The sequence below is a fragment of the Chelonoidis abingdonii genome, chromosome 1 (assembly GCF_003597395.2).
Source record: "Chelonoidis abingdonii isolate Lonesome George chromosome 1, CheloAbing_2.0, whole genome shotgun sequence".
Taxonomy (NCBI): Eukaryota; Metazoa; Chordata; order Testudines; family Testudinidae; genus Chelonoidis; species Chelonoidis abingdonii.
In genome coordinates this window covers 337497932-337522581 of record NC_133769.1, presented here as the reverse complement: position 1 = coordinate 337522581, position 24650 = coordinate 337497932, and the positions used below count along the sequence as shown (strand labels likewise).

Here is a 24650-nt window from a genome sequence, read left to right as displayed (position 1 = left end):
ATTTAGAAGGGCACACTTAGCCAAGGACAGGGGAGCAGGCACCATGAGATCTTTAAATCCACACAAAACTTACAGCACCTTGTTTTTTATAGCATCATCAGAAAAAAAAAACACCACACAACAAAATTCAGGGAACTCTGTTTCAATGTCTCCCTCCACTGAAGTCTTCAGCCCCGATGAATACCTCAAAGAGAAGTTGCTGTCCCAACCCTCATTACTAAAAGATGTGGGACTAGATATGCTTGGCTACACAGAAGGGGGTCTTAGCTTTTAAGGGATCCTAGGATTGCGCCCCTTATTACCATGAAGCTGTTAACCATCTTCTATCTCAGGAGTGGGCAAACTTTTTGGCCCAAGGGCCACATTGTGGAAGAGAAATTGTATGGCGGGCCATGAATGCTCACAAAATTGGGGTTGGGGTGTGGGTACAGGCTTTGAGGTGGGTCTGAGGATGAGGAGCTTGGGGTGTAGGAGGGTGCTCTGGGCTGGAACCAAGGGGTTTGGAGGGTGGAAGGGAAATCAAAGCTGGGGTAGAGATGCAGAAAGGGGTGCAGGTTCCATCTGGAAGTGCAGGTACTGGGGTGGGGCTGGAATCAAGGGGTTTGGATAGCAGAAGGGGGATTGGGGCTGTGGTAGGGGCATGAGGAGAGGCTCAGGGGGTACAGGCTCCGAGCAGTGCTTGCCTCAAGTGGCTCCCGGAAGCAGTGGTATGTCCCTTCTCTGGCTCTTACGTGGAGGCAGCCCCTGACCTTGCACTCCAGCTGGAGCGCCGGAGTGGGGGTGAGCCACGTGGTGTGGCCCCAACCCTGTGCCCCAGCTGGAGCAGGGCCAAGCCACATGGTGCGACTCACAGGACAACTTGAAACAGCTCGCAGACCATAGTTTGCCCACCCCTGTTCTATCTCCAACTAGGCTGCCTCCCTCCGCTATTGTCATGAGCACTACATCTGGGTCTACATCAGTCTTTTACCCCCTTCAACGTTTCCTGATGTTGCTATCACCAGTACAGCTTCAATGACCATGGTAGAAGTGGATGCATGAGTGTGGGCCAGTTACTAGAGTTTCAACCACGGTGTCATCTAATCCTGCTCAGATCAGATCTAAACAACATGGCTATTAAAATGGCAGTTGCATCAGCACCATATCTACAGCAGCGCTCCCACTGCTGGTACTGGAGTAGAGTGATGGTTGGAATATAAAGCATAGACAAGATCTATGAGGTTCCCTCAGAAAGCTCAATGGGAAGGAGCTACAGAATTTAAGAGGTAGGAAACCTGTAGGATTCTACAGAAGTTACTTTTAAAATTACGATATCTTCCATTGTTGTTTACGATGTTGTTGTGTAACCCCGTTGGTCTCAGGATATTAGAGAGACAAGATGGGTGAGGTAATAGCTTTTACTGGACTAACTTCTGTTAGTCTCATCTGGAACTGTGTGTAGCTTGAAAGCTTGTCTCTTTCATCAACAGACATTGGTCCACCTTGCCTTTCTAAAAATGACAGCATTTAATAGAAAACCACCCTATAACATTCTAGAATTGAACGTCTATTAAGAAGAGGACAGCATTTTTCAAAAAGATGGTGATTATCTCTGAGATGGCAGTTAAAATCCCTTGGGGTGCTAAATTATCCTCCGGCATTTTTTAATATCCCAATATTGAGTTAATGATGCTGACCTCACGTCTTTCAAAGGTGAGAGTCAATGACACGCAACACTTCAAGGGGGACTTGACTTGGTGAAAGAACAATAAAGAAAAATGCTCAGTGTTACAGTGTACAAATCACTGTGGGTGAGAGCATAACAAATAGTTCTGCCTCTGCTCTGGGGCAGCAGAGCCAACAACACTATGTGGTTGTCTTGCACTTAATCCCAGATATAATGTTCATTTCTGGAATTCTCCATAATAAAACCAAGTGAAAAATAAATGGCAAGGCATTTGAGCAAATATCAACCACTGCACCAACAGCCAGTCAAATTTATAAGAAAAATAACTGACAGGTTCATTTGAAAAACGTGCAAATTTCAGTTTAAGTTCATATACGGTATACTAAATACAGTCATTCATATTCTTACAAATTAATTTTTAAGGTTTTGCTTATTTTTTCCACAAATATAAAATATAAGAATCAATGTCAGACTACTGGTAAGGACTTCAGCTTTCCAAATCAAAAAGCATCAGCCATGAAACCATCTTTTTTGTGCAAAATAGTGAATGAAAGCACAACTTTTATGCCAATTTTTTATACAAATCTAAATAAAATAGATAAGCCAAATGCACCATTCTATACTATAGGATGAAAGTAATTCATGGTAAAAATGGTATTCACATTATTTCACAGACATACATCTTCATATTCATGTAAAACTGCAATTTCAGATGAGCCCTTGTTTATATACCTACAGAGGTATTTTGTATTGATATTCGTCATGTTTCATTGGCATATGACTACAGAGCGTAGTTTCTACTACAGTTCCTACTAGCTCAGGCTCCTACTACATGACCTTGCAGAAGAAAAAGAAAAGATATTTTGATATTTGTTTGCCTTTTCAAAACACAAAAATGTATATAGCAAACTTTTATTTTGAAAACTTAGTTTGGACCTTTTTACTTCTTTATAATAAATGCTGGAAAGTTTTTCATCCATATCTCACCAGCCCAAAGACAGAAGCAGTTTTACTGAATGGCTTTTATGTTAGAAATTCAGGTACTGTCTATGCCTCTTTACCCTGGCAGAGTCTATGGGCCACTGGAGAACTAGCATTATGAGGATATCATAAATATCAAGCAAGAGAAATATGGATTTGGGGAGGGTAGCAGGCGGCAGAGAAGATTTATATAAACTAATACTTTTGTTTACACCTATTTAAAATCAAACTCCAGATGGCAGATCACACATTTTGCAGCATCCCAGAGTTCAAATCTAGCTACCTCCTTCTATCACTGACTTACAATATCCATTTATCTTACTGTCAGTTTAACTTCCCCCCTCTTCTCATTATTATTTCAACCACCCCCAACTATTGTAAGAAAGGAGGTGAAAATCTGGCACCAAATATGGGTGCTGAAATATTCTGGCCTTCATCTTGAAGCATCTCTTATATACTGCCGAAGTTGAAAAGCATAGGGTATCACTTGCACAGAAAAAGGGATGGATAAACTTATTTCAGTGGGATAAGGATATTCATTGTTACCAACTGTATAGTAAAAACTAATTAGGTTATGGAAAAAGTGATGGTGCAAAAGAAAGCATTATTATAAACATTATTACGTGATTATATTAAAGACCACGTAGTAGAAAAAAAGATAGACATTCCAAATACTAAATACAAATATAATAGTGGGCGCTAAAGATGCAGTCTCCAGATGCTTGATGGAAGTATTGTAACAATATGCTGAACAAGGTCAATGGAGAAAAAAAACAATAAACCTAGCAAAGTGGCTTTAAATACCTTACTATTAACAAGCTAAACAGCTCAGAAGATATAGGGACTTGGTAGGGACAAGCATGTTCTCAGTACCAAAAATGACTGTCCACTCAACTGAGTGGAAACCCATTGACTTCAATTAGCTTTGAATCCAGTTCTACATACAACAGTAAGAAGTTACTTTGTAAACAGATTTATTTTAAAAATAACATCATTTAACTTTTGCTTCGGGATTTTAAAGCAGTATTTGTCAAAGCTGAAGCAAGTCAGCACATTCCTAAAATTTTAAACCACTCTAGCTTAAAGACATCAAGAATATAAATATTTTAATACATAGATGACGAAAAATCCATCTTTAGACGTTCATAGCTTTAAAAATACTAAGTTAATTTTCTTCAGATATGGATTTTTCTTTCCTCACTGAATAAACCAACTTCAAATTTTCCAACTTCAGCTGTTTTGGAGCTACAGGTGCATAAGATTCCAGTCGGAATAGCAATGACATCTTTTTATGACTATTCATACCTCAAAATAAACTACCGGTTTTGCTCAGACATTCCTAAAAATTCACCTGTGGGCTGAGACCAAACATAAAATGTTTCATGCAAATAGGAATTTGTTTGAAAAAATCATAACAAGAGGAATTAGAATGGAAAATGGAACTCATTCTCAACTAAACTACTACCTACAGGTAAATGATACGATATGGAAAGGGAGATAATTACTTGATCTAAAATAAGCATAAAAAATGTGTAGCTGTTTCATCAAATGCTATTTTAAAACTAATTTGTCCTTTGGTGTGAACAAGTCTGAAGTCTGCGTACTAGTATTCTCCACCAGGAAATCTCATCTCCTGGCATCAGAGGGTTAATTACAAGTGTTTCCATTTGAGATTTTGAGGAAGAGATTTTATTCTATGTCAGCAAAATGCAGAAAGGAGATCAATTCCATTTCAGAAATGATGCTAGAAAAAGCAATAACATGGCAGCAAATACATTACAATGCTTCCATGTGAGAAAATGACTAATGGACTTTGAAAAGAGTTGGTGATGTAGTAAACAAACAACTTCTCAAAGTAAATGCTGATTTTCATAGCTAAAGGCTAGTTCATCCTTACAGAGTAGGGGGAAAGAAAAAAAAACTTAGGACCAAGAAAATCCATTAATCTCAGCTCTGAATTTCTGTATCAATTCATTAGGATGAAGATGGAGGACAGGATGTGACCTTCTTTGCCCTCTGAAGATATGTCCTGCTTAGGATAAAAGCTTTGGTGTTGAGGTGTTAGCTAAAAGTCTAGTATAGAGTAGGTGTGTATACTTTCAACGTGCTAGCAAATCTACCTCTCGCCTGCTTCTACAGTACTTTTGAATCCTCCTCCCCAGTGAACAGCTCAAGTGCCTCTAACTATTAATGTTCACAGCTTTCCCAACCTGCAACAGAATGAAACTGATATTATTCTTGTAAGTTTCAGTGCTGCCCAGAGTATCAACAGCAGCAATGAAAACAAACAAGATTTCAGTCAGTTTTCACTTGACTGCAGCACATAGGTGGACAAAAAATGATCAACAGAGTTCTATGTTTGCAAATTTAGGAAGAAATTCAGATCATATTAGGAAGATTTTTCTTTACAACCAAGTGGGCTAGAAACTCTTGTTTAAAATATATATATATATACACACACACACACACACATTTAGATTCTGTGGAAGTTCATGACAAATTCCCAAGGAAGCTAACTACTCTCCACATGCAAATAGATTTTTCAAGCTCTGCTGTTCAGGGACATGCAAAGTATACTTATCAGGATTATCTGCATTTATAGTGAGTCTCCTCTATTCTCAGGTGTGTTGTGCTGAACATGACTGAATATCTTCCTTACCAAATTTAATAATTGAGTTGGAGAAAACAAGAGGAAGAACTTCTAAATTACTTGCAATTCTTAAATAAGGCATTTTTAACATACATCTAAATTCAAAGGTACAAAACAAATAAAACAACCTATTTACATTTGGGAAGCACACCTGTGGAGCTACACTGCTACCAGTTTCAAATTCGAATACACAGATAAGAGTTCCATTTATTAAACTGTTCATAGTTCTTTCCATTCCTACTAGAAGCAAAACCTCTGCCAACATGTATCTAATGAATGAAAAGTCAACAGTCGAAACCTAAAAGCAATACAGAGGAGGTCACCAATGAATCAGCTAAGCCATAGGTTCTGCTTTAAGTCATCGGTTGATGTAAGAAGTAAATGTTGTCTCTACCAAAGTAAATTATAATAATTTAGAGCCTGTTATTATTAAAGGGGGGTAGAGAAAAACAGAGCAAGAGTTTTGGGCTGATTTTTTCTGGATTATGGAAAAATTGCATACGTGCTTTTAAAATTTCCACCTAGTTGCTATATTTATTCATGACATTTTTTAAAAAGTTGATATTAACTTTTCACAAACATCGTATAATACAACATAGCACACAGTACTGAAGTCAGAAGATTAGAATATAGTTTCCACAGGAAGACATTGATACATCTCAATCCATAAATAAGAAAATTCAACAGTAACTGTTAGATTTAGTTTTGTCCTGGGACCTCAAAAACACTTTGCAAACACTGTTCAACAAAGCTGATGAGCACCTTCTGAAGTGCAGACATCTATGGGTAAGGGTGGAATATAGATATGAGAGACTTCCAGGGCCTACGTAACAACCAAGGATTTCTTGTGATGAACCACTACACCCAAAGGTAGAACCATAGTCACAAAATTCAAAGTGTTCTATTTATTTGGTGCAGCACATATTCTAGTACAAACTCAATATCCTGCAGACACTACCAGCATCTAATCCTCACACATTTCTTCTCTGTCTGCTACCTAAATGCCTCTTCACCACCCACTTTCAAAGTTGGCCTCTTCACTGCTACAGCAGCCGTGTCTTACTGTTCTGATGTTTCTGCATTGCCACCACAGTAATACCTCCTCCAAAAGCATTGCTTAGTTAACTCTCATAATGCACAGAGATGCTATTTGATTGGTTAAATCTTAATTCACATGATTTTTTAAAAATAAATTGCAGTGCATTGAAGACTGTAATCCAGGTATTATAAAACAACAAGGAAATGTTTAATTTAAAATGATTTTACATAGTATTTTATATATCACCTTAAAAATAATAATTTAGGAGGGAAAGTAAAAAAATACTTTATTTTGACCCATATGCGCAATTTCTGGGGAAGATATGAGCTATAGTTAAAAAAGTGTAAACTATGTTTTCATGGGAGAATTGTAAGAATCACAACGTATCTTACGTAAAGCTGCTAACAAAAGTAGAAGTCTATATATAGTGGGAAATGGTTATTTGCTAAGCACTGCCAATGTGCATGGCACTCTACAAGATATAAAAATAAGTCTCTGCACTAAAGAACTTACAATTTAGAAAGCAGAAGAGATGATGCATTGGGAAATGATGGCCTACATGCGAGCTTCCTGTTTTTCCAGATCAACACCTTTGTTGTGCGTTGCAGTGGTTGGGCAGAGCAAGACAGTAAAACCCTGGCACTAGTAAGCGACAGATAAAGTTCTTCACTCTGAATATATAAAATATTTCAAAAATCTATGTTCTTTTCAATTTGCACGATTCTCAAACATAGTAGGCATATTCAAGACAAATGTTAGTGAAACAAAATCACTTTGGCTAGACGTATGACTTGGTCCTAGGGGCTAAAAGAATTTCCTTCAATCAGCTGTGTTCATGTAAGAGAACAAGCTTCAGGCTTACAATGCAGATTTTGAATATGTGTGTGTGTTTATATATATATATATAATCGATGGAAGTAATGGCACTTCTACTTATAGCACTCATTTATGGCAAATCTAAAAAGCTTTCCTAAACTGAACAATAGCTTACAATTTATTTCTGTGATTTACAGATGCTTCAAGTGCTTTGAACAGAGAGCTTATAAAAAGTTGCACAGAAGAGATAAAGACCAATGATTTTATTTCACTGAAATAAGGAGTAGCATATTAGAGAACATAGTTTTGCATCGTTAGTGGGATAGTTATATTTACAGTCAACTATAACAATGTGTAAGTAATGTACCACTTGATTTTAGTAAAACTTAAAAAAAAAGATTGTAAAATGGAATTTGATTTCATATAAGAAAGAATTCTGAGCCAATATATTCTCTAATACCAGCAAGCTACAAATAAATAAATAGTAAAGATATTTGTATATACAACTTATTTGGATATATGCCTCAAAGTATTATAGGCTCTAGATCATCTATTAAAAGTCAGTGGCAAGGCAGGCTCTTATTTCAGTGCCATTTTTTATCATGCCAGTCCTGATGTCAAGATTTAAACCACATTCATACCTACTCAAGTATAGTTTATAGAATTAATTCACAATATGCTCTTCCATTAGATTTATACACAACTTCAGCCATTCATAGATCTGAAGAAACAAACAAACATTTCCAGGATATAATTTGCTATTCTTCACTCATTTTGTTAAATTGTTTTCTTCTAAATCACATTCATGAATTAAAAAAGTAAGAACAAGAAAAACTGGAAAACTAAATCACTAATAAACCTGGATTCTCAACATTTCAATTCTGCAATTTTTTTTTAATTCTTCACAGTGTGATACCTAACATTTAAGTGGCTGAAATCCACGTTTAAAGGTTCTTACTTTATTGTATTAAAGTGCAAAAAAAAAGGTAATTCAACCAGTCCTGTTAACTGTAGGTGGAGATTATGTTTCCCTGATGACTTACAAGGGGAAACTGTTAAGTTCAAGTTCCAGTTACAAATAAATACATAATTTCTAGCCTTCACTGATGCAAAAGATAATCTTCTGACTGTGAAGACTAAGTGGTTCTCAACCAGGAGTACATGTACCCCCGGGATATGCAGTGGTCTTCCCAGAGGTACACCAAATCATCTAGATATTTGCCTACTTTTACAACAGATTACATAAAAAGTGCTAGTGCAATCAGTACAAACTAAAATTTCAGAGAGAATTACTTGTTTATCCTACTCTATATACTATACACTGAAATATAAGTACAATATTTATATTCCAATTGATTTGTTTTATAAATATGTGGTAAAAATGAGAAAGTAAGCAATGTTTCTGTAATAATGTTTCAATAAAAAAAATGCTGTGACGCTTTTGTATTTTTACGTCTGATTTTGTAAGCAAGTAGTTTTTAAGTGAAGTGAAACTTGGGGGTACGCAAGACAAATCAGACTCCTGAAAGGGGTACAGTAGTCTGGAAAGGTTGAGAGCCACTGATCTAACTAACCCTCTGCAGACAGATTCAGTGCCTCTGCAGTTGCTCAAAGCTTTCACAAATCCAGTGAACTTGACAAGACTGGCCAGTTTCATTACTGTTATTCAAAAGCCCAGACATTCATGAAAATGATAACCACCATGACAATTTCCTGCTACTGCTTCAGGGGTCAGAAGCAGGGGTAAGCACAGGAAATGACAACGCAGAGGTCCACCAAATAAATGGTGGAAGAGGACTTCAAATTTATGAGACAGGTGAGTCGTACAGTTATGAGGCCAATATAAATATGCAGCAACTAGATCCAGGCACAACACACTGGTAGGGATGCCTACACTCTTCCCTTTCCCAGGATTAACGTTCACAATGGTGTGTTGCTTCTCAATCTCATGGCTAGGTGACCATACATTGTTTGATTTGGCCTTGGGCTAACAAGCTTAATCCTCTGACTAGCAAGTTTTCAATACCTTCTTCAAATCAGGACTTTATTCCATTGCATAAGCAGGGCATTACTCAAAGTGCAACTTGCCCATGACACCAGGGCTAACTACATTCTCCCTCTTCAAGTTCTAAAATGCTAAATTAACTTTTCCTTCCTGTCCTAAACTTCCCTGATACACTGTTAAAAACAGCTGCCAGGCCTCACTCCAGAGACGGCTGCATTTCACTTGTGGGCGAAGGGACTTCTGCATGTAGATCCCGCTGTTTGAAATGTGTTTTGCTCTGTGTTTGTATGCTGGGGAGCACAATAGGGCTCTGGTAATGTAAGTAACAATGAAATAGTCGGGGCTGCTGAGGGACTACACCAGGGGTTGGCAACCTCTTATAAGTGGTGTGCTGACTCTTCATTTATTCACTCTAACTTAAGGTTTTATGTGCCAGTAATATATTTTAATGTTTTTAGGTCTCTTTCGATAAGTATGATATTTAACTAAATTATTGTTGTATGTAAAGTAAATAAGGTTTTTAAAATGTTTAAGAAGCTTCATTTAAAATTAATATAAAATGCAGAGCCCCCCAGACCAGTGGCCAGGACAGTGTGAGTGCCACTGAAAACCAGCTCGCATGCTGCCTTCAGCACGTGTGCCATAGGTTCCCTACCCCTGGACTACACCAATGTAAGAGTGTGACAGGTGCCTCATGGCACCTAAGACTCAGCAGCAGCTGAGAGGACCTAGAATTATAGAAGATCAGGGCTGCCGCGGGGGTGGGGGTGGGGACGACAAGTGGGGCAATTTGCCCCAGGCCCCACAGGGGCCCCCACAAGAGTTTTTTGGGGCCCCTGGAGCAGGGTCCTTCACTCACTCCGGGGGCCCTGGAAAACTCTCACAGCACCTGGGCCCCCGGAGCTTCTTCCGCTCTGGATCTTCAGCAGCAACTCAGCGACGGAGGGGTCCTTCAGTTCTGGGACCCGCTGCCGAAGTGCCTCGAAGAGCCACGGCCGGGGGGCCTTGTGCCCCAGGACCCGCCACCGAAGTGCTGGGTCTTCGGCAGCAATTCCGCTGCAGGGGGTTCTTCTGCCCTCGGACCTGCCGCTGAAGTCCCTGCCGAAAACCCCAGCCCCCCTGAATCCTCTGGGCAGCCCTTTAGAAGATCAGGGCTGGAAGGGACCTCAGGAGGTATCTAGTCCAACCCCCTGCTAAAGCAGGACCAATTCCCAGCTAACTCATCCCAGCCAGGGCTTTGTCAGGCCTGACCTTAAAAACCTCTAAGGGTGGAGTTCCCGCCGGTCCCTGGCACTCGGTGCCCGGCCTGTGTACACCGCTAGCTTGGGGAGACTCTGGACGGTCAAACTGTGCGAGAGGAGAAAGAGGGACTCCGGGGTCGGGAGGCAGAGCCAGGGAGCCGGGCAGGGAGAGGGGCTGGAGACCAGGGGGCTTCTCCTTGGCCGTCGGGATGGCGGAGAGGCGAGGCGGGCTGAGGCCGGGGGCTATGACAAGAGGCAGCGTAGGGGCGGCCGGGCTCTCACCTGCACCAGCAGCGCCTCCCGCTCCCGCCGCCTCCGCTCCTTCCGCGCCTCCAGGCTCCGCTCACTTTCAAACCCCCCGGACGCCATGGCCAGGAGCTGCCGTAAAGTGACGCCGGGGCCGGCTCGCAGTGCGGCGCTCGCGGAAAATGCCGTAAAGTGAGTAGCCGACGGGTCCGCTTGCCCTGCCGGGGGTGCCCGGGTTTGCCGCCCGCGGCCTGACACCGGGACCCCGATGTGGCTCTGTTCAGTGAAGGCGCCGCACTGCGAGCCGGCCCCAGCGTCACTTGACAGCAGCTCCTGGCCATGACATCGGGGGGGTGAAAGCGAGCGGAGCCTGGAGGCGCGGAGGCGGCGGGAGCGGGAGGCGCTGCTGGGACTTACCCCGCGACCCGGCAGCAAAGCCCCGGAACCCGCTGCCGGGGAGCCGCTCCGCACTGCGCCCTCTGCGGGCCGGGCGGCTCCATCCCAGGGCGGGGCGGGGCTGGGCCGTGCGCATTCAGCCCAACCCCCGGCGCCCTTCCAGCAGCTCCGTCCCACCGGCCGCTTTCGCGCGGATGGCATCGCCTTGGGCTGGGGGCGCACACGGGGCTGCCCCCTGCCTCTGGCCGCTCTCCGTGGGAAACGGTTTGTTTCCGATCACCCCGTGTTTCCCCTGCTGGTCTGTGGGTTGGATATTGGACTAGTCCAGCCCGTCCCTTGGGGTCACACCCGCTCTTCCCAGTCTCCATACATCCCACTCACAGTTCGGTTCAAAAACACTTTGAACGGCCCACTCAAAAATGCGTTGTGATCCCAGTGGTGCCACGGTGCACACGCGTGAGATGACCTAGGACAGAGCTTTTTGGAGCGTTGGAGTTTTAATCGCCTTTGGTCATTTGCCATAATTTCCTAGTTTTTCTTTGGTGGTGGCTTAATAGACACCACAGTTTATGTTTCCTGAAGCCCCAACCTTGCTACCAGTTCCAAGAACATCTAGAATGACAAGTTCCCCCAGAGCAGATCAAACCGAACCCCATGCCAGCTACCAAACTCCCACAAGGATCTTTCCACAAACTGTTAGGAAAATCTCAGAGTAATGTCATTTAATAAAGTACCTATTTTGCACTTTATTACAATAAAGTAAGAGCTTTTGAATGTGGGTGCCAGCCACTTAAATGTTAGGCATCACGCTGTGAAGAATGTAAAAAAATGTACTGAAGAATTGATATGCTGAGAATCCAGATTTGTTAGTGATTTAGTTTTCCAGATATCCCTGTTCTTACCTTTTTGATTCATGAATGTGATTTAGAAGAAAACAATTTAACAAAATGAGTGAAGAATAGCAAATTGTTTCCTGGAAATGTTTAACATTTGTTCCTTCAGATCTAAGAATGGGTGAAGTTTGTCTGTAAATCTAATGAAAGACTACATAGCAATGTGACTTCATTGGTAAATGTTTTTTCTTTACATTCAGCTTCACTCCACTCCCACATGGCAGCATGATCCTGTGGATAGAATGCTGGCCTGGGAGTCAAGAGACCTGGATTCTTTTCTTAGCTCTGCCACTAAGGCCTGGGAATCAATCGAAGTTATACAACTTCAGCTAGGTGAATAACGTAACTGAAGTCGACATACTTAGATCTACTGACTGTGGTGTCTTCACTGCGATAAGTCAACGGCTGACGCTCTTCTATCAACTCTGCCTGCGCCTCTCTCCCTAGTGGAGTACCAGAGTCAATGGGAGAGCACTTGGCGGTCGATTTAGAGGTGATAAATTGACCCCCTCTGGATCGATGGCGGCCCGTCGATCCAGTGGGTAATGTAGACAAGCCCTAATAAGTAGGGTCAAGGGCAAGTTACTTAACTTCTGTTTCTCAGTTGATTTAGCATAAGAGATGAATGAAACTCACTTTCCCTTGTAAAGCACTTTGAAGTCTAAAAAACTAAATATGATTATAAGTATCCCCAAACTATAGTTTATGAGGTATAGATGAACAAACCAGTTTATTTATGGCAGTCTTCTTTCAAGGTGGGCAACTGAAATGGATATTGTGAGAAACTAGTAAAAAAAAATGATGTGGTTTACTACTTTCTGCCCAGACAGGCTCCTTCTCTGCACAGTGCCACATTGAGGGCAGTGCAGCTCCACACAGGCAGAGTTCACCTGGTATGGATCCACTTTCAGGTTTGGGGCCTGAGTTCATGATTCTAAACAATTTCTTTTCCCTTCACATCCAGTTGATGTGTTGCAGTGTTTCTGTGCTGAAACACTACTGCTGCTGGCTAATTGCCTACTGCCTAGGATGAGTCTGGGCAGGATGAAAGAAACTGATTTGGAAGTTTTCTGAGGCTTTTGTACATGGCAGTTAGCCAACAGCATGCGCCAGGTCCAATACGCCACTTATGTAACAAGTATTGTACCAGACCATAAGTCCCACATCACCTCCATATTGGTGCACATAACAAAATTCATTCTGCACATGGTTGGGAAAAATTAGAGGGAACATTGCCTGCAGGCCTGCTTTATAATCATAAAGAAGCAGAGAAGGGCACAAGCCAAATTATTCTAAAATCCTTTGCAAGTCACCTGTTCTATACTCTCACTCTGACTTCAGAAATCAACTGTGCTAATAATAAAATACGGTCTACCCAAATTTGTACTCCAACAGTGAGACAATAACCTTTGCAGAGTGAGTTACCATCTTCCATTTAACATGTCCCTAAGAGAAGCTGCCTAGTCAGTGATGACTGGTTTTATAAATGTCTGTACTGCTTGTGTTCCCCACTTTCCTTTAGTGCTCTGTGTAAATTTTCCATAGAAAAGAAAATTGTCAAAAAGTCGGGAAAAAATTCTTTCCACTGAGTGTGATTCTGTACAATTCACCTTAAGCAGAAAGCAAAATTTCACAAGAAAAATGTGCACTTTCCTCTGAAAATATGAAATGTGTTGGTCACAGTTACAGGGAAACTGGACATATCCTGTTTACTGTTTTGTGAGTTCTCGATCTGACTCTTAACAATGGCTTCTGAAGCACTCACACAGAAGAAAGGTCACAGCCAATGAGGTGTGAGTGTGTGAGTTGAGGTGTGCAGAGGCCAAAGCGGACTAAATCTAATTCAGTTCCTAGTCTTCTGTTCATTTCTAAAACAATCCATTTCTTGGGTTGCTACTTGTGTTGCTGGGAGAAAATGGTAGTTCAGATTGGTATGGGAATGTCCTGTGATTCAGTGAAAGAAATAAAAAGTCAGTCCCATGAGAAATTATAGAAAAAAGCAAAGGATGATATAATTAGAGGATATTTTTCTTTTATAAAATTTTTACCAAGTCAGTGCCACAAAAAATACCTTGTACTGTGACAATGGAGCAGCAGCACCCATGTTATTTATTAGATAGCCATGCCTCAGTTCATTATAGAGGCTTGAATCAAGAAACAAGACCTTTCTACCTCTGTAAAATCAAAAAGACAGGCAATGGCATCTAACTTCAGCAATAAAAGGGTTAACGTAGTACCGTATTAATAATATTGACAGCCTACATTGTAAATTCAGTTTACAGTGAAAATGAATGAAGAGACTCCTGGAGATCAAAGGATGATTAATCCATTCCTCCATATTCAGTATCAGACCATGTGTTTTCTGCCTCTAGGCAATAGTTATTTGGTTAATGTGCTCAGCTAGTTAGCAGACAAATGGTATCTTCAGTTACAGTTAGATGGAGAAGAGCCACAATTTAAAAAAACAAGATCAGTTTTTTCCCCAAAAGTTTTAGGTTATTTGAATCCAGGGTTTTCAGTTAGACAGTTCTCTAGTTACAGTTTTGGACTAATATGTTACAAATAAAGTTTTTTTGAGGAGACCATATAAGTGTAGATGGCACTGAATCATGTAAGTGATAATTTGCTTAATTAACTTATTACGGAAGTTTGAATGTTTTGTTTCTTTTCAAGACCTGAAAACTGTGAACAACATTGGGTGGGGGAACATATCATAACGTCTCTTTATTCCTATCCCTAGCAGATGGTTGTGATTTTCAGTGCCCCACCATGGTCAGTCACTCTCTTCTTAGCCTTCATCTCTTTTGCTCTTATGAGTAAGAAATTGAGACAAGTCATGTAGTTCAGCTGTCGGCCCCTGTGACTTGCCATAATAAAAATCACTTTGTTTCCAGGGAAATTGCTTCTCCTCAATATTTTCTGCACAGAGACTATATAAGATCCAGAGGTGCATATGACAGCAGGTACTTGCATCAGTGGCTGCTAATATTTTCATGTGACATGAGTAACTTCATCTGGACCTGGCTGGATACTTTGGGAAGTGCTTGGTTCTGATTGTCCTGACATTTTGACTGCTTGAAAAATGTTTTATTTGTCCTCAGTCTTTTTTTTTTTAAATGGGTAAGTAAAATAAATCCTGAGCTGTAATCTAACCCCAGTGTGCCACTTTTGCACAGGAAAAAAGTGAGAAAACACAGATCTTCTTAGCTGAGGATTCTATTGCTGTCATTTATAATGTCTCCTTTACTTCACTTTGGCAATGTAAAGGAGCCTTAAAACTTTTACAGGTTTTATGCTTTTGGGAGAATTGACTGAGAATGGAAACAGATAACTAACAATAGAAACATTAACAATGTTACTATGTAAGCAGACTGCTACATTTCTGCCTCAGAGAATGAAATCAATTAACTGTCAATAGTGCCATTAATAATGATTTTTTTTTCACATTAAGAACAGTGTTTTATTTCAAACATTGAAACAGTTTTGTCGGAATGCACAGAACAGACTGTTATTCTTCTACACCTTATCCTCTCTCAAGCAAAAACTGACTGAATTTTGTTTCAGTCTGTTATCTGCTATAAAATAAGCCTCCAGGCAATTTAAGGGATAGCACTGACTGACTGCATTTCCAACCCTGGCAAAACAGCTGCTTGCTTCATGCAGTGAAGGAACATAGCTACATTTCTGCCTCAGGGGACAGTCAGAGCCTGCCTCATGCTTAACAACCCAAAGCCCTGCCCCTCCATGCCAGGTGCTCTGCAGGAGCAAGCGAGAAGGACAGTCTCTCTCGCTTGTTCGCACTCATGCACACTCAGCTCTGCCCCCGACAGTGATTAACATCCCTCATGCAGGCATGCATGCCCAGCCATCCGCCTCACCACAGTGATTTGTGTCTCTGACTGCTGCTTCAGTCACACTGAAACAGATGCGCCACCTGGGCTGCTGGGGAAGAGGGACATGTCTCCCACAGATTTCTTCTGCGTTTTTCTGTGGGGGGGGTACAGAAAACTGCGGACCATAAGACTTCTACACCCACGCAGAATTCTGTCAGGAGTAGCATTTGTATGTTATGCAACATTGTCTAAAGTGTCATAATGTAGAGTTTCATTACTATACAGTGAGTTTAGAGTGCTTCGCCACTGTTGATGCTTCAGATCCCTGGTTTTCTACCCACTAGCTTCTTCATCCTTGGGATGTGAGAACTATCTTCATGCTGCTGGGTCTCTTTGTGGGTCGTGCAGGACTTCCAGTTGGTGCTGTGCTCTCCTCATTCATGTGTTTCAGGCATAAGCAGAAGAGGAGATCCAACTGGAGCCACTGCAGAATTCATACATAGACTTAGCTGTGTGGAAGCATCATATGAAGCTCTCCCACTACAGTGGGAAGGGGGAGGGGGAAAAAAGATCCAGAAAATCATGTGAGGACATGCATGCCTGGAAACTTCCAGAATGTTTGGGGTACACATTTCCTTTCTCTGAGTGAAAAATGATCATTGAAGAAACTGTTAGAAATCTGAATGTAACCACCTTGTGGAATTTCCATGCTTTTTTCTTTTGGTGGAACATCATAAGATCTTCTCCCCCTTCAGCTTCACTTACCTAATTTAGGAAAGTGGTTTTTAATGTTCTAATTTAACAATGAGTTAAAAGGAAGATATAATTTGATTTATAATCATGGGATCGCAACCCCTGGCTCAGTAGTGGGTTAAAATACTACTGAAGCAATGTTCTTAAGGCCTGAGACTTTGTCTTTGTCACAATCCTTGACAGCAAACCCTTTAGAGGGTGTAACATTTTTATTTAGCTTATAAAAATCATCTCATCTCATTTTGCAGGCACAAATCATCCTCAGGCCCACCTTATGGCAAGCAGGCAATGGTAATTATACAGTCCCCCAGCATGAGTTCCGGTAGTACGGACAGCCACCGAATTAGAAAGTGGATAGTATTGTGTGAGGAGTTTTCTATTAACTGTGTGTATTGACCTACACTGAAAACAGATCCAGGTCAGGCAGGGACAAATGCAGTGTCTCTTCTGGTCATTGTCAAGTTTCAGCTAGAGTCTCTCACTATGATTCTGGATATGTTAAGAGCTATAACCTGCAAGTTGGTTCCATGTCCTTTGGGCCTGGTAAAATAAAACAGGCGGAAGAGGGAACAGCATCAAGTCCACTGTTGACTACTGTATTTAATGCTTTTCTGTTGAAGGGCAGTGTGCTAAAAAGAAAGGACAGAACTATTCAGTAAGTTTCCATTAACCTCCCAAGCACGCCAATAAATTCTCAAGATCAAGACTAATAAAGGCTGCTGACACATAAAAGATAATAAGCATGGATAATTGACAGCTGTCCATTCCCAGATCATTTGCCAGTTAAGCTAGTATACTCTCTATGTCATATTCTGGCTGAGAATCAGCTCAAAGGGGGTCAAGAAAAGCATCGGACCTTAGATTACACCAAAATTGCTTTACTACCCTCCTAAGAATACCAGCCCAAAAGGGAAAGTTAGAGACATGGTGATAGGTAAAGAAAGTCAATTCAAGGAGATGTTTTCTTAAACATGGACCTAAGAACTACCCATATTTGAGGGGAGTTCCAGCTTTTGTGTATGGTTCTGTGAATCTCTATTCTATCACCCCTCATTCTCAATGTGTATGTGATACCACTGCAGAGAATGGACTGATTTAGGCTACCATAGTTGTAGATCAACCTCCTCACGGACAAGCTTTGCCCTTATTGTATTGAGCTCCATTATGCTAGTGGAGTAGACTTATGGACCTGTCTTTGCCCCAAAGCTTTAGTCATTCTTTTAGATGCTCTATGGCCCAGGTCCAGGGTGTCTTGAAGATAAGGATGAGATCTTGAACTTGGATTTAGTATTCGATGGGAAGTCAGGATAGAGAGTGGAGGACAGATTTGATGTGTTTTCAGTACCCTCTTTTGTTAAGGAGACACACTGCATCCTCCTGTGTGGTACAGCATTCTTTACTAGCTAGAATTGCCTAAGTGCTGTAGTCCAGCCACAAGGTGATGAAGATCTGAATAACTATGGATGGAATCTCTTAGCCAACTGGAGATGGTAGAAAGTGTTATTTACAGCTGCTGCTTTGGGAGAGCTCAGTGTCAGTGAAAAATCCAAGAGCACACCTAGCCATAGGCTGAACTGACTCTTTTGGAGGCGTGTATCTTCAACCAAAGCAAAGTGCATCATAGCTGCAATCTTTTCTGTATGCTTACTCAGGGAGCATATTATGCCAGCTCTCCAGGGTAAATATGTGCTTCCAGGTGCAATCTGATATATATATTGACCTATACAACCCTATATGCTTTGGGTTCCATTTACATAAAGAGTCTTGTTACTCTTGTGAGAGTTGAGGCATTATTGCTTAATATCCCTAGATTTGAATGGCTGCCGGCAGGGTGTTTTTAGTAAAGTGCCTTGGGCTCTAGAATTTGCTTCTCTGGTTGGATCAACAACGCTGCAGAGTGGTTGGAGGATTTGGAACAATTTCAGATGCTTTGAATGTGGGTGGCAGTTTCCCAACACTTTTCTAGTAATTTAACTTGAGAAAAATTTCAGGCATGGCAAGGAGCCATAAAATTAAGGTCAGACCAACTACGTCCTGTTATTCTGGATTGTTCTGTTGAGAGGCAATGATGAGCATTAAAGAAAATTCCATCAGTCTTTCACTAGAATGGTTACCGATGCGATGCAGGGCTATAAGAGTGTAAGGAGGAATGGTGGTAGGGAGAAGTGGCAAAAGTCTTTAAAAATAATAAAATGTAAATTAGAAGCCTCAAAGTGCTCTAGAGTGTGTGTGTGTAATCTCTGAGATTAAGGACAATTGAAACAGCAGCAAACACATTTACCAGCCAAGACATTCAAAAATACCTAGTGATGTTGGGTGACCAACTTGAGACATCTTAAAAAGGCCTGATTTTTGTAAATGCTGAGCACCCGCTCTGAGAATTAGGCTCCTTTACGTTATTTCAAAATCAAAGTATTGTGGACAAGATTTTCAGAAGTGTCTAAACACATAGCTCAGACATGTCCCTATCCCAAAGAGTTTACAGTTCAAACAACACACACATACACTCCTCAAGATACTTCTGTAAAAGGAAAGGGTGAACAGAATTCATGAAAAGGGAGGATGCATTGCATTGATGGTAAATTGCAAAGTAAATAAAAAATTAACAGGGTTTGCGCCTTATCTCTGTTTCTTCATGATACATAAAGCCAGATTTCCCCCTATCGTCCCACCCCATGTTTATTCTTTTTTCTGCTTATAGTGAGGCGGTGTGGCTCCCCGCCTGTCTACTGAGCTTGCTTGTAGGCACCAGGTATGTTCATCATAAGGTCCTTTAATCCACTGCCAAATACTGCTGAGTTTTATTTAAATAAGGTATATTACACACCATGCCACCTAGTGGCTAAACTGGTATACTACAGGTTAGTATTCCACTACATCCCCCCCTTAAGTTCTACTTTGCTACCATTTGAAATATTTACATCTTTGAAGTTCAGTACCTATCAGTCTGTTAAGTGTCTCTGATATTTTCATGTTTTGCATTTCCAGAATCAGTTTTCAGCCACTGCATGCACAGCTCTTATAAAACATTCAACATTTTCCCCTGGTTCTTGTGTTCTCTGGTGAAAACATGCTCATGCACTTTTCTCTGAGGTACAAAGTATGCATCAAACATAGCCAGAACCCTTTCATAGTCTTCTCTGTGGCTGTCTTCAGTAAAGTCAATGGATTTAAAGATATGGTCTCCTTGCATCCCCATCACATAAATTAAAGAAGATACCTGTATATCTCCAATTTCTTTGTGAAGTTTGTTTGCAATTCAAAATCTTTCAAATACTGCTTCCAGTCTGTCCATTGGGAAGGTTTGTCAAAGCTAAAGTTCTCTGGGCATTGAAGTGTGGCATGCTGATGAAATCCTGCAACCATTATTGCTATTCCTTCTGTCTGCAACTATTTTTGCTTTGTTCCTTCTGTTTTTGTTCTTGGTTTACTCCTTACACCATGTCATATTCTTTTGTACCAGATATGGCCTGATCACAGAGCCTGCATACACATCAGATGTGTTCATCATAAGATCCTTTCATGCACTGCCAGGTATGGCTGAGGTTCATTTTAATAAGGCAGTGGTCCGCAACCTTTTTGAGGCCAGTAGCACATTCATATTTTCAGAAGAGTGTGGCGGGTGCCAACAATTTTTCAAGGCTTATTTTGTATTTGTACATTAAATAATATGAAAAACATCATATTTACTATTACATAATATATGAATCCAGAGAGAAACTGGCGCCCGCAGCCCCGGAGTACTCTAGGCACTAGGCACTAGGCGGGCCCTGCGCTTGCCAGGGACAGAGAACACCAGCACCTGCAGCCTGCAGCCCCGGAGTTCTCTGTCCCCGGTAGGCACGGGGCTGCGGCTTCTCTCCCGCTTAAGGCGCGGCCCCATACCTGCCTGGGACCGAGAACACCAGCACCCACAGCCTGCAGCCCCAGAGTTCTCTGTCCCCAGCAGGCACGGGGCTGCGGCTTCTCTTCCCTGCTGGGCACTAGGTGAGCCCCACGCCTGCAGGGAACAGAGAACACTGCATCCACACCCTGAGTTCTCTGTCCCTGTCAGACTGGTGCACTAGGTGGGTGCACATAAATGCCCCGGCGAGCACCATGACGCCCGCGGGCACCGCGTTGGGGACCACTGTAATAAGGTCTTATTAAAGACACTACCACCTAGTGGCTCAGCAGTATAATACAGTTTAGTGTTTACAGGCTAGCGTTCCAGGCATAAGGAGTACTGTAGCAATATAAAAAGAACAGGAGTACTTTTGGCACCTTAGAGACTAACATTTATTTGAGCATAAGCTTTCGTGGGCTACAGCTCACTTCATCAGATGCATAGAATGGAACATATAGTAAGAGGATATATATACATACAGAGAACATGAAAAAGTGGAAATAGCCATACCAACTGTAAGAGGCTAATTAATTAAGATGCAACATAGAAGGCATGAAGCTGAGAGAGACGAAAAAGAGAGTGGGCTGCAGTTGTGGCCAGTTCTGTGCAGATACACGAGGTGCGAGAGAGATCAAGAAATCTTCCCTCCCTCACCCTTCCCACCCATCAACAGAGGAGGCCCAATCCAGAGGCAAATGTACACTGCATCTTTTCAGGGTATTGCAGAACTGCTGGTGCTGCTGCTGAAGCAAACACATACACAGAGTCCCAGGAGGAATTCTGGCTGAGTGCAACAGTACATCTCTCATATACTCACATTTTTAAAAGTCACACTCTAACCCAAAAAGAGCAATAAAACAAGAGGATTAGGAAGAGAAAAAATGCAGGTGAGGAAAAGGTCACGTAGAATGTTGTAAGTGAGGAGGAGAATCTTGAACATGATGTATCAAGTGGTAGGAAGCAAATGAAGGGATTCAGACAAGGAATCAGTGTAGTCTGAACAGGTGAGAGAATGATTTTAGTAGAATCATATTAAATAGACTGACGTGGGAGATGTTAGAGTCAGTGCGAACAGACAGGAGATATTGCCAATAAACAAGACGAAGAGATGAGAAGCCCACAAAGGCTTGAATAGAGGGTAGATTTGGGAAATGTTAAGAAAGAAGAGACAGATTTATGTTGCTGGATATATACAAAGATAACTTTGAGTCAAAGAATGGACCAAGGCTGTATTGTGAAAACTGTCTTAAACTTGCAATGAGTTTTGCCTTTTGGAGTTAGTACTGCAGGATTTGCTGTGATCCTTTTATCCTAGTTTTAAATATTGTCATGCCAAATTTAGAGTAATGCTGAAGAGAGCTTCAGAAGCCTGCAAAGGACTGATTGCATCCCTGACAAGAATGCCTGAGCAGTCCTTTTATGGGCTTTGGTTGAAGTTTAAAATATTAAAGCCACCCAAGAGTAAGAAGGAAAGTCTGAACCTATATACTGAAGTGTGACTAAAACTGATGAGAAATGTGTTTTTCATATATTTTGCTTTGAACTACATAGCAGAAAAAATAATGAACTATTTGAGTAAACAAGATGGCCAAGTCAGCAGCAGCCAATAAACTACATTTTAATGTTTGCAGTCTGTAAATTATGAGTAAGACTTGGAATGATTATTACAGTGTAGATCTAGGTATAGATGGAATATTAAGAATCCCAAGATCAGTTATAAAACATCTCACACCTATTTGTTCTACTGCACTGTACCTCTGATCAATAGTTTTCCATTTAAATGGGAAAATTCTTAGTCGTGTGTTCTTATACACATGTTATTTGAGAAAAAAATAATGCCAGGTAAGTGGCTTTTATTTTAGGATGGTGGTTGTACGGTGCAGGGTCTTGGGGCAAGGAGGGTTGCAGAAAGAAGGATTAGGGCTGCATGCATGCCTAGATGCGGAATAGGGCGTTGATGTGCTTTCTCACATCACGATAATCGGTCTCTGTGATCTCTTCAAAGGTCTCATGCAGAAGCTGGGCAATCCACTTGTGCAGGTTCCTTGGCAGAGCTACTTGCCCCTTGTCCCAGTAAGGCTAACATATCCATGCCACTGTGCCGTGACTGGCGGGGGGACCATTGCTACACACAGGCAAGCGGCATAAGGCCAGGGCAGAAGCCACTTTGTAGTAGAAGACCCTTGCTTGCTTCCTCAGCAGCAAGATATCTTCCAGGACAAACTCATCCTGTGGAAAATGTGGGGACAGTGTTCAGTATAGGCTCTCCCTGCAGCTGTTGGCACTCCCCAAGGCACAGAACCAACCCCAGAGGACACTACAGCCCTGAAACAATCAGTCCCCCTTGCCCCTGTGCTTACTCACCATTTTGGGGCTCCTCTGGGTTATGTGCACTCGTTTTGAGACAGGCACTTTCTGCTATTGTGTACACTCTACTTGTCTTTAAGTAGGGCCAAATCGTTGCTCTGTCTAGTGTGAACAATGCTGCCTCTGTTAAATGTTGCATTTTGGATTTACAGATGCAACCTTGAGATCCCAGCCATCCTTGTTATCAATGGCCAAAAGGCTACAAAGAATCAGGAAGCATCTGTGAAGAGCCAAAGAGGACCTGTTGCATTAAGTCATGCAGCAGTCCCTCACTGAAAATCAAAAAGTACAGGAGTGGTGGGAGACTGAAAGGAGGCTCTGCCAATAGAATGTGGATCGCCGGCATCAAAGCGCAGAGCAGCTCATAAGCATCATGGAGCACCAAACATATTTAATACAGGCGCTCATAGCACTGCAGACGGAGCAGATCTGCCCCCACCTTCCCCTTCAGCCTTTGTCCCAAAACTCTTCCCCTTGTGCCTCCATGTCACCGCCAACCCACTTCCCCCAACATCGGGTTTCTTACCACAACCAGCTGCCTCCAACACCTGTAGCTTCACCACCCAACCTTGCAAACTATGGTCCTTACCCACGGCACTCAACCCCCACCACCATGCATTTTAGCCAGCCTGAAGTGCAGCACTCATTGCGTGGCACTCCAGACAGGAAGGTTGAATATGATAACAGGTGTGGAAGTAGAGAAAGAACTGACAGGGATCTGTAGGGGGTCTTAATGCTTGACAGTCTCTGTTAGCAAGAGTTAGGCTAACTGTAACCCTAATAACGCGAGATTTGTAGAAGCGAGGATTGTGTGAGGTGAGTGGAAAAGAACTGTGTGAGAAGTTGTTTCGACCTTGTGTAGATAATGTGTAGATAATACGAAATGTAGAGCGGAATCTCTTAAGTGAGAAAAACAAGATATCAGGATGACCTATGTATAAACAAAATGCAGCTGTTGCTTGTTATTGTCTGTAACAAAAGTATAAATGCTTGCTGTAATTGTTTACCTGTTGAGAGACCTGGCTAGGAAGGAGAGACCCTATGTCCTAGTGCACTATCTCCCTGCTGTAGCTGCTAAACAGAATAAAGTATCTGACTTTGCTGTACCCAAACAAATAAGTGAGAACTAAGTTTTTCTCCGACACAGGACATATGCAAATCTGTGATTGTCCTGTTCCCCACCCCACCCTCTTCCCTCCTCCCACATGGCACAGATGTGTCATGCCCTTTCTGTTTCCCCAGCAGTTGTGTTTCTTTTCAATAAATGATTTTTTTGGCTTTGAAAACATTCTTTATTGCATTAAGTAAAAGATACCATAGCCCAGGAAAGCAACTGGCACTGTAAGTCAGTGCATCATACGTAGCAAACACAGATTTCTACTACCATTGGAACCACTGCACTTCACTCCCATGCAGTGCACTAAACATTAGTGGTAGCTTTCAGCATCAAATTGCTCCGTCAAGGCATCCCTAATCCTTACAGCCCCGCGCTGGGACCCTCTAATAGCCCTGGTCTCTGTCTGTTCAAAGTCAGCCTCCCAGGTGTTGAACCTTTGTGGTCCATCCTGAGCGAAGCTTTCACCCTTCCCTTCACAAATGTTATGGAGGGTACAGTATGCGGCTATAACCATGGGGATGTTGTCATGGGCCAGGTCCAGCTTCCCATACAGACAGCACTAGCTGCCCTTTAAATGGCCAAAAGCATACTCTATAGTCATTCTGCACCAACTCAGCCTGTTGTTGAACTGCTCCTTGCTGCTGTCAAGGCTTCTTGTGTAGGGTTTCATGAGCCACGGCATTAAAGGGTAAGCGGGGTCTCCAAGGCTCACAATGGGCATTTCGACTTCCCCTATGGTGATCTTCTGGTCTGGGAAGAAA

At 41.9% G+C, this 24650-nt stretch overlaps 1 protein-coding gene across 2 annotated transcripts in view; it reads right to left on the bottom strand.

Annotated features, from left to right (window-relative positions):
* Positions 1-10837, bottom strand: part of CWF19L2 (CWF19 like cell cycle control factor 2) — a 166281-nt gene extending 155444 nt beyond the window's left edge. For both annotated transcript variants that reach the window (XM_032790714.2, XM_032790718.2), the window contains exon 1: positions 10681-10837. In XM_032790714.2, coding sequence (XP_032646605.1) covers positions 10681-10767 — 87 coding nt within the window. In that variant the 5' untranslated portion in view covers positions 10768-10837. The remainder of the gene's footprint in view (positions 1-10680) is intronic.
* Positions 10838-24650: the final 13813 nt, after the last annotated feature.